The sequence below is a fragment of the Salvia hispanica genome, chromosome 2 (assembly GCF_029641045.1).
Source record: "Salvia hispanica isolate PSC_SH4W2 chromosome 2, Shi_PSC_v1, whole genome shotgun sequence".
In the NCBI taxonomy this organism is placed as follows: Eukaryota; Viridiplantae; Streptophyta; class Magnoliopsida; order Lamiales; family Lamiaceae; genus Salvia; species Salvia hispanica.
The window spans coordinates 28,628,129-28,643,972 of record NC_142693.1 but is presented as its reverse complement, the minus strand read 5'-3'; the positions used below and the strand labels follow the sequence as shown (position 1 = coordinate 28,643,972).

The 15,844-nt window shown below is 37.4% G+C and overlaps 5 protein-coding genes across 8 annotated transcripts; 3 read left to right on the top strand and 2 right to left on the bottom strand.

Moving 5' to 3' along the window:
• The first annotated feature begins 802 nt into the window (after window positions 1-802).
• On the top strand, window positions 803-3,863 carry LOC125217978 (very-long-chain enoyl-CoA reductase-like). The gene is made up of 4 exons (XM_048119565.2): window positions 803-975; window positions 1,322-1,361; window positions 2,553-3,307; window positions 3,579-3,863. The coding sequence occupies exons 1-4, from the start codon at window positions 907-909 to the stop codon at window positions 3,645-3,647; spliced, it is 933 nt and encodes a 310-aa protein (XP_047975522.2). The 5' UTR covers window positions 803-906; the 3' UTR covers window positions 3,648-3,863.
• A 492-nt stretch (window positions 3,864-4,355) lies between these two features.
• LOC125217987 (very-long-chain enoyl-CoA reductase-like) lies at window positions 4,356-7,253 on the top strand. Of its 3 annotated transcripts, none has more exons than XM_089064466.1 (4): window positions 4,356-4,523; window positions 4,892-4,931; window positions 5,959-6,698; window positions 6,895-7,253. In XM_089064466.1, exons 3-4 carry the CDS (start codon window positions 6,180-6,182, stop codon window positions 6,961-6,963), a joined length of 588 nt encoding a protein of 195 aa, XP_088920592.1. In that variant the 5' UTR covers window positions 4,356-4,523; window positions 4,892-4,931; window positions 5,959-6,179; the 3' UTR covers window positions 6,964-7,253. The 3 variants fall into 2 exon arrangements, with proteins under 3 accessions (XP_088920592.1, XP_088920594.1, XP_088920593.1); XM_089064467.1 differs by lacking the exon at window positions 4,892-4,931.
• A 112-nt stretch (window positions 7,254-7,365) lies between these two features.
• LOC148932065 (uncharacterized) lies at window positions 7,366-9,133 on the bottom strand. The gene is made up of 3 exons (XM_089063517.1): window positions 8,873-9,133; window positions 7,721-8,251; window positions 7,366-7,634 (listed from the first exon to the last, which is right to left on the bottom strand). Exons 1-3 carry the CDS (start codon window positions 8,897-8,899, stop codon window positions 7,506-7,508), a joined length of 687 nt encoding a protein of 228 aa, XP_088919643.1. The 5' UTR covers window positions 8,900-9,133; the 3' UTR covers window positions 7,366-7,505.
• Window positions 9,134-11,213: 2,080 nt separating this feature from the next.
• On the top strand, window positions 11,214-13,601 carry LOC125201549 (actin-1-like). 2 transcript variants are annotated; one of them, XM_048099710.2, is made up of 5 exons: window positions 11,214-11,251; window positions 11,978-12,055; window positions 12,151-12,544; window positions 12,619-13,232; window positions 13,312-13,601. In XM_048099710.2, the coding sequence occupies exons 2-5, from the start codon at window positions 11,996-11,998 to the stop codon at window positions 13,375-13,377; spliced, it is 1,134 nt and encodes a 377-aa protein (XP_047955667.1). In that variant the 5' UTR covers window positions 11,214-11,251; window positions 11,978-11,995; the 3' UTR covers window positions 13,378-13,601. The 2 variants fall into 2 exon arrangements, with proteins under 2 accessions (XP_047955667.1, XP_047955665.1); XM_048099708.2 differs by having other exon boundaries at window positions 11,215-11,251; window positions 11,951-12,055.
• On the bottom strand, window positions 13,550-15,729 carry LOC125201550 (ENTH domain-containing protein C794.11c-like). Its single transcript, XM_048099714.2, has 4 exons — window positions 15,573-15,729; window positions 15,363-15,485; window positions 14,336-14,497; window positions 13,550-14,140 (listed from the first exon to the last, which is right to left on the bottom strand). Exons 1-4 carry the CDS (start codon window positions 15,674-15,676, stop codon window positions 13,741-13,743), a joined length of 789 nt encoding a protein of 262 aa, XP_047955671.2. The 5' UTR covers window positions 15,677-15,729; the 3' UTR covers window positions 13,550-13,740.
• Window positions 15,730-15,844: the final 115 nt, after the last annotated feature.

Sequence of the window (15,844 nt, the reverse complement as noted above, 5' to 3'; positions counted from 1 at the left end):
ATAAAGCAAACTGCAATAATTAATGATCATATTCACATCTCTTGAATTAATTCGAAAATGTGATAGGAGTATTACTTAATTAATATATTTGCAAATCACCATATATATTATTTCTGTAGCAAATTGCATGTCTCAACAATAATATTCTAATCTTCGATCTTCGTTGAGCTAAGATATCATATTTTTTTCATTTGTATTAGTTTTCTCTTCAGATTAGTATGCTTTGATTTGAGAGATGGTACTTGTGATATTGATTTGTCCACATGATGCCCATCATCTTCAAGCTTGTGTATATTAAAATCAAATTCTTGGATGTTGAGAAATATTGATAGCCAAAAGAATGATACTATTGAATCAACGTTATTACTATTTTAAATGAGTTAGTTTTAACTTCTGATATAGTATTTCTTTCTATGTTCGTATATACCTCCTTAGCTGGATAACTGATTGACCATAACTAATCAGTTGACAACTCACACTCCGAGCTCTTCAAAATCACCCAAGAGAAACATAACCGAACTAACTAACTTGTGTTCAATCTTATCCGCACATCTAAGCTTGCTCAGTCCAAAGGTTCAGATCAAATCAAGATTATTAATAAGTTAATTTTAAGTACTCTATGTATTTTCTTGTAAAAGTGTGAAAAAATAAAATAAAAAGTCCTCTTGTTTTACTTTCCATTTCAATAACAATTTTTTAATAACAATATAGACTGCATGACAAAAAAATTCAAATGTAAAGCTATAAACAGAAAAAATTTAAAAGCTGGCAGTTTTTCAGTACAAAAGCTGATCATCCAAAACTGGCAATCCTCACTCTTATTATTCATCGATCAATTTCCGCCACCATAAATTCTTCCGCATTTCTTCTTTCCGTGTAGATCTTCCATTGGAGCTACAAAAAATCATGAGGGTTTACGTCTACACTCGCGAAGGCCGCGACCTTGTCAAGGGAGGCTTTGAGCTCGCTGATTCCGTACGTTTCTTCCGTTTCCCTCATTTGGTTTTTGCCCTTTCATGTCCGGATTTGAAGTTCTAAACTATCAATTTCGTGCGCTACTGTGATTTCAATGTTTATTTTGGAATGTTGTAGTTAGTGAATTACTGCTCTCGTAGTTGTCGACCTGTTGATTTGGGCGTATATGATTAGGTATATGTAGCGAACATTGTATAATGCGATTGGTGCAGTTCATGTAGGCGAAGTGTTGATATAACTTTTTTTTTTTGTGTTTTGGTAGTAGAATCGGGTTTGAATTTGTGAATTTGTGTGTGCTATGAGTTGTGTTTTGGGGAATTAGGTTTTGATTTGGTGTTTTGTGCAGGCTACTGTGGCTGATCTGCAGAAGGCCATTCACAGGAAGAGTGAGTTGTTTTTTGGGGGTTTCCTTGCTCTTGTTTTTGGTTGAATCTTGTCTTCTTCGTGGTTTTTGCATTCCGTTTACGAGGATAAAGTTTCTTATGATGGAACTGTGAACTATATTAATCTGCATGTGGCTGTGATTTATTCATTATAGTGGTGTGCGAGAAACAGAGTACTAAAACTTACAAATTAGGTTTTTGCCTCCAAACTGTGTTGGCTGACTGGCTAGTGTTTACATACTAATGCTTTCAATGAGATTAGTATCGTGAAAACGAACATGAGTTCTTTGTTCTTTCGTATAATGGATAGACGAGTTCACAATAATCTTGGTGAGATGTGATGGGGAATGGTGTAATTGTTTGTGATCCATAAAATTGTGAATTACTATGTGGAAACATAATTATGTTGTGAGCCAAACTGTGTTGGCTCTAGTGTTTACAGACTGTTGCTTTCAATGTGATTTGGATACAAACAATGTTATCCCTGAGTATTGTGAAAATGAACATTAGTTCTTTGGACTTACGAATAATGGAGAGACAAGTTAACAATATTCATGGTTTGATGTGATGGGGAATGAAGTGTATGTGTTTGACCCATGAAATTGTGAATTACTATGTGTAAACATAGTGTTCAAAGATTAATTCTCCAGTAGCTCTTTTGGTCTATAGAAATCTGTAAGAATAGTACTCTTTCTTGGTTCCACCTTAAACTTTTAATTCACACACTTCAGGAAGGGAGGAAAACAGGAATGGCTATTTCCCATTTTTCATTGCTTTGCTTGGATTTTCGCATCATTATTTATAAAGTTTAATCTAAAGCTTTGCAAATAATGTTTTTGGCCTGAGCTTTTTAGCAAGGAACTATTATCTCTTCTCAAAATGATGCTGACTAGTTAGGTGGAGTAAATTAGAGAACTAAATAGTGTAGGTAATGTGCTCATGTGAAATGTTGCATGCTGTCTCCATCACTCCATAACTGCTTAGTTATTTTTGTGTTTTTCTTCCTTTTGTGTTTTTTGTGTCTCTATCAGGATACAGAACATGCAATATTCTGGTTATGTAGAGCTCCTGTCCGTTATGCTTCAAGTGGCAGTGTCATAGCACCTATCATGTTTAATATTCCGTTTCACTTGTTTGCTAGTTTATCATTTATCTATAATATGGTGATTAATTTTCCTTGTATTCGTCCCACAGCCAAAAAATACTACCCGGCCAGACAGCGCTTGACCCCCCTCCTGGATTGGTTGGATCCTCAAGTCCTTAATCCCAAGAATAGACTGAAGGAATACACCAAGCTCAAGATCGGCGAGGGGAATGAGTTGAGTGTCGAATTCAAGGATCTCGGCCCACAAGTCAATTATAGAACTCTTTTCTTCTGGCAGTACTTGGGTCCTCTGGTTCTCTACCCACTCTTCTATTACTTCCCTGTGTACAAGATCTTCGGCCACAAAGGGGAGCGTGTCATTCATCCAGTTCAGACATACGCCATGTACTTCTGGTGCTTCCACTACTTCAGACGTATCATGGAGACCTTCTTTGTGCACCGTTTCAGCCGTGCAACAGCGCCACTCTTGAGCCTCTTCCAGAACTGCGCTTATTACTGGGCTTTCGCTGCTTGGATCTCGTATTATGTGAACCACCCGCTCTACACGCCTGTGAGTGACCTCCTAATGAAACCGGCCTTTGCTTTTGGGGCGCTCTGCCAGATTTCCAACTTCTATTGCCATATTTTGTTGAGAAATCTTCGGAAATCTGATGGGAGTGGTGGCTACCAAATCCCACGTGGATTCCTATTCAACATTGTGACTGGTGCAAACTACACAACTGAGGTGTTTCAGTGGATAAGCTTCAATGCCGCGACGCAAACTTTTGCAGGTGATACGTTCGTGTATGTAGCGAATTCCATAATGTCAAGGAGGGCCATTGCCAAGCACCGTCGTTTGAAGAAGGTGAGGCAAACTTTTTAGCATCTCTACAGTCTAAACAAATTTCATTTTTACCATATCTTTGTATATGTCTATATAATCCTGGCATATCTACAACCTGATGCACGGTGCTTTCATCCCAATTAGAGTTTATATTATTACGGATGCACCAGTGTGTGCTTCCCCGTCAAGTTTAGCTTAGCCATACAACAAACACTTCAAGTTTAGAGGTGTATCATATATTTGTCGTACTCGTCATGATTCTGATTATACGTAATGGTGCCATTTTCTGCAGCTGTTCAATGGGAAAGATGGACGGCCTAAATATCCCCGGAGATGGGTGGTACTGCCCCCGCTCCTGTAGAAGCGACAGATCCTCGGGTTTTCTTCTTCTTATCTAGTGAAACGAACTACGCTGCTTCCGGATGATGCTAGTGAATTCTTGTAGCCACCCTTGAGTGTTCATTTCTGTAGAAGATGGATTCGTTATTCTATCATTTTCTGCTACTCTGCTAATGCTTGTTGTGCCCCTTTATTCACTCCTCAAAAACTCGAAGAAAGAAAACAATGGTTTAGAAAACTTTTTGTTCTTTTGAGTTTGGATTATATTACACTTGTTGTTGGATTCACCACAAAATTAACCAAATGCATATGCAATATTATGACATTGTGATCAGTTTATTTATATAACAAGACTAACGTTACAACACGCAGAATTTGAAACTCAAAAATACATATTGATAAATGCACCATATATATTTTGGCTATAAAATATTGCGTAATTTATGAAATGAAATAGGCCAAATATTGTTATTACCATAGAAATAGGAAAAGAAATAACTTCTCATATCAATAGGTAAAATCTGGCGTGAATTACAAATATATTCAATCAGTGAAAAATATACACATATAATTTGATTAATTCAATCACATTTTCACATTGATTATTTTAATAATGCAAAATTTAGATTATATTACGAATAATGAAATAAATCAACTGTAAAAGCTATAAATAGAAAAAATTGAAAAGCTGGCGGTTTATCAGTACAGAGGCTGATCATCCAAAACTGGCAATCCTCACTCTTATCATCCATCAATCAGTTTCCGCCACCACAAATTCTTCCCCATTTCTTGTTTCCAAGTTGATCTTCCACTTGAGCTGCAAGAGACGATGAAGGTTCTCGTCCTCACCGGCAAACGCCGCGAGCTTGGCGAAGGAGGCATTGAGCTCGCTGATTCCGTACGTTTCTTCCGTTTCCCTCAATTGGTTTATGCACTTTCATGTCCGGATTTGAAGTTCTAAGCTATCAGTTTCGTGCGCTACTGTGATTTCAATGTTAATTTTGGAATGTTGTAGTTAGTGAATTACTGCTCTCATTGTTGTCGACTTGTTGATTTGGGCGTATGTGATTAGTTATATGTAGTCAAACATTTTATAATGCGATTGGCGCAGTTCATGAAGGCGAAGTGTTGATATAACTTCTTTTGGTGTTTTTTGGTAGTAGAATTGGGTTTGAATTTGTGAATTTGTGAGTGTTATGAGTTATGTTTTTGGTGAATTAGGTTTTGTTTTTGGTCAGTTAGGTTTTGATTTGGTATTTTGTGCAGGCTACTGTGGCTGATCTGCAGGAGGCCATTCACAGGGAGAGTGAGTTGTTTTTTTTGGAGTTCCTGTATTGCTTTTGTTTTTGGTTGAATCTTGTCTTCTTCGGGTTCTGGCTTCCCGTTTACGAGAATAAAGTTTCATGTGATGGAACTCTGAACTATACTAATCTGCTTGTGACTGCGATTTATTCATTATGGAGGTGTATGAGAGAATCAGAGTACTAAAACTTAATACTACAAATTAGGCTTTTTTGCCTCCAACTTGTGTTGGATGTAGTGTTTACATACTAATGCTTTCAATGAGATTAGGATACGAATAATGTTAACCCTGAGTATTGTGAAAACGAACATGAGTTCTTTGTTCTTACGTGAGTTCATAATAATCTTGGTGGGATGTGATGGGGAATGGTGTAAATATTTGTGATCCATAAAATTGTGCATTACTATGTATAAACATAATTATGTTGTGAGCCAAACTGTGTTGGCTCTAGTGTTTACAGACTATTGCTTTCGACGAGATTAGGAATGTTAACCCTGAGTATCATGAATTAACATTTAGTTCTTTGGACTAACATATAATGGGTAGACAAGTTCACAATAATTTTGGTTCAATGTGATTAGGAATGATGTGTACGTGTGTGAACCACGAAATTGTGAATTACTATGTGGAACAATAATTAGTTTCAAAGATTTATTTCTCGAATAGCTCTTTTGGTCTCTAGAAATCTGTAGGAACAGTCCATTTTCTTGGCTCCACCTTAACATTTAATTCACACACTTTAGGGAGGAAAACAGGAAAGATTAATGTTTTTGTCCTGAGCTTTAGTATGGAACTATTATCTCTTATCAAAGTGATGCTGACTAGTTAGGTGGAGTAAATTAGAGAACTGAAAAGTGTAGGTAATGTGCTCATTTGCAATATTCTGATCATGTAGAGCTCCTGTCCGTTATGCTTCAAGTGGCAGTTTCATTGTATTGGCACCTATCATGTTATTCTGTTTCACTTGTTTGCTAGTTTATCATTTATCTCTTCAGTATGGTGATTAATTTTCCTTATATTCGGCCTACAGACAAGAAATACTACCCGGCCAGACAGCGGTTGATCACCTGGTTCCTCACCCAGTGGGATCCAATTGTCCTTAACTACAAGAATAGCCTGAAGGAATACACCAAGGGGAATAAGTTAACTGTCATTTTCAAGGATCTCGTTCCGCAAGTCAATTATAGAACTCTTTTCTTCTTGCAGTACTTAGGCCCTCTGGTTCTATAACCAATCTTCTATTACTTCCCTATGTACAAGATCTTCGGCTACAAAGGGGAGCGCGTCACTCATCCGGTTCAGACATACGCCATGTACTACTGGTGCTTCCACTACTTCAAACGTATCATGGAGACCTTCTTTGTGCACCGTTTCAGCCATGCAACAGCGCCACTCTCGTACCTCTTTCGGAACTGCACTTATTACTGGGCTTTCGGTGCTTGGATCGCGTATTATGTGAACCACCCACTCTACACGCCTGTGAGTGACCTCCTAATGAAAATTGGCTTTGCTTTTGGGGCGCTCTGCCAGATTTCCAACTTCTATTGCCACATTTTGTTGAGAAATCTTCGGGAATCTGATGAAAGTGACTATCAAATCCCGCGTGGATTCCTATTCAACATAGTGACTTGTGCAAACTATACAACTGAGATATTTCAGTGGATGGGCTTCAATGCCGTGACGCAATCTTTAGCAGGTTATTCTTTCGCGTATGTAGCGAATATCATAATGTCAAACAGGGCCCTTGACAAACGCAGTCGTTTGGAGAAGGTGAAGCAAACTTTTAGCATCTCTACACAAATTTCATTTTATCATCTCTTCGTATGTGTCTATATAGTGCCTGGCATATATACATCCAGATGTACGATGCGTCCATACAAAAAGCACCTTATGTTCGGAAGTGTATCATATTTTCGTCATACTTGTCTTGATTCTGATTTGTATGTAATGGTGCCTTTTTCTGCAGATGTTCGATGGGAAAGATGGACGGCCTAAATATAACGGGAGATGGGTGATAATGCCCCCGTTCGCGTAGAAATGACAGCCCCTCATCCTCTAGTGAAACTACCTATCTACACTGCTGCCGGTTGATGCTAGTAAATTCTTGTAGCCACCACTCATGTGTATTCATTTCTGCAGATTTGTTATTCTATCCATTTCTGCTATAGCTGTTTCCCTTTATTCCTAAAAAACTCAGACAAAAACAATGATTTCGGGATCTTTCTTTTTAGTTAGGTGAATAGTGTTGGTAGCAAATGTCCTATAGGTTATGATGTTTTTCTTTTGTGCTAAGGGTTTGATTGGTTGCTTATGTTAGAAAATATAGGAAAGCAAATACTATCACTAGTTTATAATATTTTCCCATTTTTTATGATAGAGATAGGTAACTCTTTTCATTGTTTGGTTGTAGTTTAGGAATTCTTCCACCACATTTTTATAAATTTTGTTAAAATAACAAAATACTAGAATATGCAACCAAAAAGACAATTATGTCCCTGGAATTAATTTGTAAACCCCATGTTACCCCTGAACCCTAAATTAGGGGTACAATAGGAGCGAAATTTTCTGAATTCTAATTTAGAGCGGTGAAAATGGGGCGAAATTTTCAGAATCCCGCCACCCAACTTTTCTTGTACGATATCTAGGGGTATCACCCGCACGCACACGGACATTGATATACGTACCGTCCAATGCTCCTAGGCATCCCTGCAAACAAAGATTCAAATCATCATTTTTTTGGAATAAAACACCATCCAGCACAGAGAATATAAGAACTACAAATACAGGCAAACCTTGAAACACTTCCATCGGTCGTCACTGCAACCATCAGATATTGGCTCGGGCTTAACCAGCAAAGTATCTTCAAGGCTCAACACAGCACGTAGTACAATGTGCAGATAGCGGCTAACACTATATGAAGAACGCATAAACTCAAATCCTACAAGACGAGTTTTCTTGTGATGAGAAAGAATCCCCAAAAACATGGCCACTTGTTCTTCGACAGTTACAAATCTTTGATCAGTAAGCCCACTGTAGTCCCGTAGGAGGCGACATAGCCTTCCAAAAGTGTTCCTGTCCATCCTAAGATTATCAATGCATGCCCTATCGGTAAGCCTAACCATTCTGTTGATATGGCATACTTGTTTAGGCCTTTTGTTTATCAAACTGTAACTGACATTGGCCCCAACACGTTCCTTTCTTTTGGATCTGCCTCTAATTAAGGAAACCAAGATGTGAAGAAGAAGCAAGTTTGTTTTGTAATTACGAACAATTTCCTCTAACACTAACATGTATTCGGCCATTTTCTTCTGGGATGAAGCATCCTATGATTTGGAATGAAGTAATTTGCATAATCAGTGTCAATGTCATAAATCAGCAGTTCAACAATGCAACGCAATAGGTACAAAAATAAACGCAGAAATGGAGTAATTAGCATATTCATTCATCACTGCCACCAAAATCGGCATCTCAACAATTTTCTTCCAAAAGATACACAGACACTTCAACAATGCAAAGCAAAACGTAAAAAATAGTAAAAATGGAGTAATTAGCAATTCATTCATCACTGCCACCAAAATTGGCATCTCAACAATTACTTCCAAAAGATACACACAGACACTTCAACAATGCAAAGCAAAACATAAAAAATAGCAAAAATGGAGTAAATAGCATATGCATTAATCAAGTCAGAAATCTATAGTTCAACAAAAAATTTAAAAAATAGTGATTTTCATAAACACTTACTAAGAAAACAAAATCAATCATTTGCTCTAATTTGGATTTGGGTCGAAAGCAGATAACAAGAATTTTGTTAATGGAGAACAAAATCATACTCCAATTTTGTGGATGGAGACAACCCATCATAAATCTGAGACATTGTATTCATTCCTTCACCAAAACAAACCTAGTTCGAAAAGTAATTAGGATTGTGAAGAAATCAAAACCTTCCGAATCAAGTCCGAATCAGACATTCTGGAAGCCTATCGCGTCGTCCTCGTCAAGGGAGCACAATGAGCAGCGACGGAGCTTTCTTCTTTCCCAAATCCGTATTTGCCCCAATTCTGGTCGCCCTAATTAGGCGTGACTCGTGAGATTGAGGCTCTCTCTCAATTCAAGCAGTTTGCAGCAAATTTGCTGAAGTAGACGAGGGATGTATTGGTAAAATCAAATTCAGCATTGATTATTGCTACTATGGACACAACTAATCGTAGGGGAGGAAGGGAGGTAGAGATAACTCAATCAGTTGGATAATTAACCAAAAAAGTGAGACGGGTCGAAGATAATTTTCGGGTCAACAACCCATTCCCAAAAGTGTACCAAACAGAGGAAAATAGAAGAAAACAATCCACTAACCTCTAGTTTAACAGCAACCAATCAAACCCTAAGGGCTCGTTTTGTAGCATGGACTGGAATATAGCATGATAGTGAACCTGGGATAAAATTTCGGGCCTAAAGCAGGATAGAACTTGGATTAGGTTTTTATGTTAGTATTGTTTTGTAGTATGGATAATTTTCTAGAAATATTGATTATTTTGAATGTAATCAACAACTCAAAAATCGACGAATACTTCCAGAATCGAAAATCTATGTATTGAAGATGAGTTTGAGTCCAAAATCAAGAATCTAATTCCAAAATTGAGAGTTTCATGATCTGAATAAATAGAAATCGATACCACATCGACACCAAACCTAGAAATTCATCCATAATTTGACAAAACAAAAAAAAACCAAAATACAAAAATCAGAAGAACAAATATGCCCCAAACATACAGAAATCCACTACAAGAAACTAAATTGCAGAAATTATTATGAATTTGGATCTAGATTTACAGCAAGTACTCCACCAATCCCTCCCCTGCAATGTTTTCCAGCATAATACAGAGGGCATAGAGTCCGAAACCAAACGACGCCGGGCGCCGCCACTATCGCTAGGTGGCGAACGACGGCGGCCATGGAATAGAGGTCCAAGGTTCATGGAATAGATGTTGACGGAGAGGAGTGCTCAAGAGACAGAACAAATATGGTTTGTTGATGGCAGAAATTGAAGGCGCTAATGGCAGAGAGAGAGATTGGAGGGGAAAAAATTGAAAGGTAAAGAGGAAACCTATTAAAACAGTGAATAATCCAACAATTTTTGGTGGACTTTTTTCCCAAGAGTAACAGTGGAATTTGGCACTGTTTACGCCGGGCCTGGATAAAATTCGATAGGCCCGTCGGGCTTTCCCAAAAATTATCCATAGTACAAAACATAGATTTAGAATAGATTAAATGCCCCAATCCATACCTAACCCACGTACAAAACAGGCCCTAAGAGTGTAGTACTTTTTAATGTGTTTGATTCGGCACACGAGATTCTCTATTGGCAAATTGTCGGAAACTTAGAAAGTTTTGATCAAATTTTGATACTTGCGGCAACTCTAAAATTAGCTAGAAAAACCATGAAATATAATTTGTTAGCAATTATCATAAGTGCAAAAAATTGAATCAGCTATGTGCAATATATTGTTGATACTTTTTAACTAAAGTACATAGTTTTTCTTTATGAATATGTGAAATTGAATTTAAAAATTATTGGATGGAAAAACACATGGCAGAGAGTGAATTTATATACTATATCAATGAGTACAAAATTCCAAACTACTATCAATTTTGGATATAGAATATTCATTTTATCAAAATAGTATACTACTTAGTTATTAAAAGTTGAATTTATACTAGTATTATCAATCAATAGGTGGATTATTATAGCTTAAGGGCTTGTTTAGTTTCCTAGTTTTGTCTATAAAAAAATTCTTATACATTTAAACTCAAAATATAATTGTAAAACATACATAATCTCTTGGTTCCAGTTTCGTTTCAAAATCGTCAAATTTTGGTTGATTTTTTCAATGATTATTTTTTTTAATTTTCCATGATATTTCCTGGTTGTAGCCAAATATAAGTGTATGAATTTAAAAATACTTGAACCGAACTAGTAAACCAAATAAGTTGATTTTAGCTTAGGACAATCCAAACATGCCAATCAGAATAGTAATTTCAATAATTGACACCAATTAAGATGAAAGAAATAAAACATGTTAATTTCGTTGGAGTATATAAACCAGAAAGGTAAAAGTAAAAATAGTAAAAGGAAAAAGAATAGTAAACGCGAAAATGGAGGGAATTTTGAAGATCTGCGTGGCCCACAACATGCCAACCTCCACCGTAGATCCAAACTGTTTTGATCCAACGCTACACATTTCTCCACTCTCTTCATATAACTCCCTCTTCAACGAACCATGCTTTCATCTCCCTCTCTCTCTACAACCACTGCTTTCCGGAAGGTACATTTCGCTTTCACGTGAATTCAATTCGATGCATTTTGCAATCGCAATCATTTTTGCTCGCATTCGTTTTCCTCTTTCGCGCCAATTCGTAACATGAGCTTAGACGATTTGTATTTCATGTTTCGCAATGAATTTTGTTCTTCGTTTGTGTGGAATTATGATTTGGAATTCGTGATTTCAATGCATCGGATCTGCATGTTAGGATTTGATTCCGAGCGATTGTTTTATGAAATGCATTAAATTCGAGTTATGATTGATGTTGTTTCAAGGTTGGGCTTAGTAATTAATGATTGTTGGATTTCATTCGTGATCGGATTTGCGTGATAATGTGGATAACCTATGAAGATTTTAGCTGAAAATGATCTAAAAAGTGCATACTAATAATTTCCATTTCAGAAAATGGTAGTACTATTATTTGTATGATTCACATTTATGACATTGCTAGCTCATTTGCTTTTGGCGTTCTGTTTTATTTGTGATGATGTTTTTCCAAAGATTCTTTTTGTTTGATGACCAAAACAAACTATTGTCCTTGGTTACTTTCCTTTTTTTTTGTATCATTGTATGGTTATCAATGGCTGCTCATAATTTTGGAAAGTTGGAGGAGCTGTTCCGACTTTGGTTCTGTATTTTTGGTGGTAAATTGGACATTTTCCTCATATCAAGGATCATGGAATAATTTTTATGATATCACAGATTGTGCTAATTGAAGCCAATTTTTAGTATTAGAACTAGTGTAAGATGGCAGAAGCAGAGGACATTCAGCCACTCGTCTGTGACAATGGAACTGGAATGGTTAAGGTATATTTACAATTTCATTGTATATAAACTTGTTTAGGTATCTACTTTTTGGCCCTAATTTAATCTGTCTTGTTGAAAACTTTTGTGTGGCTTAGGCTGGCTTTGCTGGAGATGATGCCCCGCGAGCTGTGTTTCCTAGCATCGTTGGTCGCCCCCGACATACTGGCGTGATGGTGGGCATGGGCCAGAAAGATGCATATGTTGGTGACGAAGCTCAGTCGAAGAGAGGTATTCTGACTCTTAAGTACCCCATTGAGCATGGTATCGTCAACAACTGGGACGACATGGAGAAGATCTGGCATCACACGTTCTATAACGAGCTGCGTGTTGCCCCTGAGGAGCACCCTATTCTCCTGACCGAGGCTCCACTCAACCCCAAGGCTAACAGGGAGAAGATGACTCAGATCATGTTCGAGACATTCAATGCTCCTGCTATGTATGTCGCCATTCAGGCCGTCCTGTCTCTGTATGCCAGTGGTCGTACGACTGGTAAGCATCTCGTATATGTTAATCACTTTGTAACTTAACAATGATTTAAATGCTGATAACTCTTTCTTGTGAAGGTATTGTGCTGGATTCTGGTGATGGTGTCAGCCACACTGTCCCCATCTATGAGGGGTACTCACTGCCACATGCCATCCTTCGTATCGACTTGGCTGGGCGCGACCTTACTGACTACCTGATGAAGATTCTCACTGAGCGCGGCTACTCTTTCACCACCTCAGCAGAGCGGGAAATTGTGAGGGACATGAAGGAGAAGCTGTCCTACATAGCCCTTGACTACGAGCAGGAGCTCGAGACTGCAAAGACCAGCTCCTCTGTGGAGAAGAGCTACGAGTTGCCTGACGGGCAGGTGATCACCATTGGCAACGAGCGTTTCAGGTGCCCTGAGGTCCTCTTCCAGCCTGCGATGATCGGTATGGAAGCTGCTGGTGTCCACGAGACCACGTACAACTCCATCATGAAGTGCGACGTGGATATCAGGAAGGACTTGTATGGCAACATTGTGCTCAGTGGTGGCACTACCATGTTCACTGGCATTGCTGACAGAATGAGCAAGGAAATCACTGCCCTCGCTCCGAGCAGCATGAAGATCAAGGTCGTCGCTCCTCCTGAAAGGAAATACAGTGTCTGGATTGGAGGCTCCATCTTGGCATCCCTCAGCACTTTCCAACAGGTTACCTCCACATCTTACAACCACTTTTCTTTTTGTAACAAAAAAGAACTTACAAATTTATTTGTTGTTGTCGTTGCAGATGTGGATCGCGAAGGCTGAATATGATGAGTCTGGCCCATCTATTGTGCACAGGAAGTGCTTCTAAACATACGGATGCAAGCGCCTGGAAGCGCAGGTCGTAGCATACTAGTTGTAGCTTTGTTATTTCGATATTTGCTGATTCTGATATTGAATCGATGAACTTGAAAAGATAGGATTTTGTTTCTTGATATGTTCTTATTATCCCCAAATTTCGTTTGTTGTGAAGTTCCAGGACATAGTTTCCTTGTACTTCAATTCTTTTCTTATATTGAATTACATATTCTAATACTTATGCAGTATTCTCTTTACATAGTTTAAGCTCTCCTGCTTTACATAGTTTAAGCTCTCCTGTTTCCATATATCCAATGAAAAAACAAAATAAAACTCATACCACACACACACAGACACACACTCAAGGTGCATATGTTTATACAGAAGACAGTAGTGAGGCTCTGGTCTGAAGTTCCTTGTCCCAAAATGGATGATCTTCTTCCATGGCAAGTGAGCAGCCTTTTACGTTATCGTTTTCAGCTATCATGTTGGTTTTTAATAACTTGGTGTATTCATCTGATCCCAGTAAGTTAGCCTTGGCTGCAGCATCGCGATGGCTGCCCAAGAAGAGGGATTTCGATCTGAAAATTGGGCGACGGTCAATGTTGTCGTCTGAGCTCTCATCAGCCGGAGTCTGGCTGAAACTCCCGAAGCCTTTGATTTTTCCAACGGTTAGCTTCCTTGCTCTTGCTCTTTCTTCTTTGAGATATGACCTGTCTTGGAGCAGACTTACTACTCTTTCTGATTTGTTCTTCACACTCATTCCCCAGTTGAATCTGCATTTCAAACAACAATACTTTTATTAATCTCTTGATCAATAATTCTTGATTTTACATTTCTTAAACCCCGAGCAGGGTTAAAGTGAGATAGTAATGTTAAATTTTAGGTGTAAATGCGCTAAAATTCTGCGTGCAAATACACGAACTTTCTAGTTGAGATCGAAAAGACAAGAGGAGTAAACGAAAAAGTACCCTTTGTTATCTATGAAGTGAAAAGTTGCCATATCTAAGATGGTGTCTTGATGGATCTCAAATTCCTCAGCAATTCTTTGTGGCCCATGTGTGAGAAGGTGTTCAAGAAGGATTAGAGCTTTGTAGGAAGCCCTCCAGTTCCATGCTTCGAATTTTGACAACCTGAATCACATAAAACATACTCCTATTACTATGAAATACGTCACTATTTAATTTAATTATAAAACAGGATTTCGATAATTGGATTTGGTGGGATTTGAAAAGTGGATTTGGCTAGAGAACTTATAAATTTTTTGTTTAATATCATGCATAGAATATAGAGGTAACTGTGCCAAAACACACAATCTTGAACACGATTCTGGTTTGCATATAGTAGTACATTATAAATTCTGCATACAAATACACGAACTTTCAATTTTTCTTACTTTCACATTTTCGACAAGATTTAATCTGAGGTGGAGGCCAAAATGCCTTAAATTGGTAGTTTGATTAGGAGGAAGAATATATGGTGGAGGAGAGCGACCTCACCATCCTAAAGTCTTTGTCTAAAACTATAGTATCTTAATTTATCGATTTTTGAATATGTAGAAACTCATATAATGTGATGATAAAATACATTTTTGTCGTAAAATTTTTTTCCCTCCAACGATAGGACAAGTTCAATGCCAGAAATAGATATTGCAATTTTTTGTCGATTTTTAAATTTCAATGATCGTCGTAGCACTACCAATCTAATTCTGTTCTAATTCCTTCTAATTATTGTCATTTTTTTTATTAAAATCCTAATAAATGTTGTATGTTTTAATTTCAAAAAAATTATATTAAAAGTTTTAGAAATTAAGGACGTGATAACCTTTAAGCTAGTTGATGATTTCAATAATCCAATCCAAATCCCCTAAACTGGAGTATTCTTTGTCCAAATCCGATTAAAAAAAATTACTATAAAATATGAAAATACATACATATTTTTTAAAATATTGCAATATATTTCTAAAAACCGAAATAAACAAGAAAAGAGAAAGGTCACCTATGATGCAGGATATGAACAATTCTCTCATAATCATCAACTTCAAAGGCAGCTCGAGCTATGACTCTCATGGCATGAACATCTGCTGCCAATGAATCTCCATTTGTCACATCTTCAGTCAATCTTCACATCACATACATACATATTAATTAAATGAAACATCATAGAATCATAAAATATGAAATGAAAATAAATGGATCAAACTCTCACATTTGTGCAGGTGTTACATCAGTCAGAACCAATCTTGCTGTCTTGATCTTCTCTCTCAAGAAAAAAGAAGCTTGTCTCTTGAAATCTTCCATCAAAGACCCCATTTTTCTTCCCACTTTTGATTTTCTCTCTCAAATCTTGTGGTTTTTCAATTTTATGCAATAATGGGCTATTTATATATATCTAGTGTATCTATTTTTGAATACAGAAAACTAGTCTAGATGAGGTAGGCAATGTAACTACTCCATTATAGCAAAATGAGAATTCAACCA

Bases quoted from the DNA above. Each gene is read 5' to 3' on its own strand.
- LOC125217978 (XM_048119565.2), top strand. From the start codon at position 907: ATGAGGGTTTACGTCTACACTCGCGAAGGCCGCGACCTTGTCAAGGGA. The intron at 976-1,321 runs GTACGTTTCTTC...TGTTTTGTGCAG, and splicing joins GCTTTGAGCTCGCTGATTCC to GCTACTGTGGCTGATCTGCA. The intron at 1,362-2,552 runs GTGAGTTGTTTT...TTCGTCCCACAG, and splicing joins GAAGGCCATTCACAGGAAGA to CCAAAAAATACTACCCGGCC.
- LOC125217987 (XM_089064467.1), top strand. From the start codon at position 6,180: ATGTACAAGATCTTCGGCTACAAAGGGGAGCGCGTCACTCATCCGGTT. The intron at 6,699-6,894 runs GTGAAGCAAACT...CTTTTTCTGCAG, and splicing joins AACGCAGTCGTTTGGAGAAG to ATGTTCGATGGGAAAGATGG.
- LOC148932065 (XM_089063517.1), bottom strand. From the start codon at position 8,899: ATGTCTGATTCGGACTTGATTCGGAAG. The intron at 8,252-8,872 runs GTTTTGATTTCT...TCCAAATCATAG, and splicing joins ATTCGGACTTGATTCGGAAG to GATGCTTCATCCCAGAAGAA. The intron at 7,635-7,720 runs GTTTGCCTGTAT...CTTTGTTTGCAG, and splicing joins ACCGATGGAAGTGTTTCAAG to GGATGCCTAGGAGCATTGGA.
- LOC125201549 (XM_048099710.2), top strand. From the start codon at position 11,996: ATGGCAGAAGCAGAGGACATTCAGCCACTCGTCTGTGACAATGGAACT. The intron at 12,545-12,618 runs GTAAGCATCTCG...TTTCTTGTGAAG, and splicing joins TGCCAGTGGTCGTACGACTG to GTATTGTGCTGGATTCTGGT. The intron at 13,233-13,311 runs GTTACCTCCACA...TTGTCGTTGCAG, and splicing joins CCCTCAGCACTTTCCAACAG to ATGTGGATCGCGAAGGCTGA.
- LOC125201550 (XM_048099714.2), bottom strand. From the start codon at position 15,676: ATGGGGTCTTTGATGGAAGATTTCAAGAGACAAGCTTCTTTTTTCTTG. The intron at 15,486-15,572 runs GTGAGAGTTTGA...TGTGATGTGAAG, and splicing joins GATGTAACACCTGCACAAAT to ATTGACTGAAGATGTGACAA. The intron at 14,498-15,362 runs GTGACCTTTCTC...TATGTGATTCAG, and splicing joins GTTCATATCCTGCATCATAG to GTTGTCAAAATTCGAAGCAT.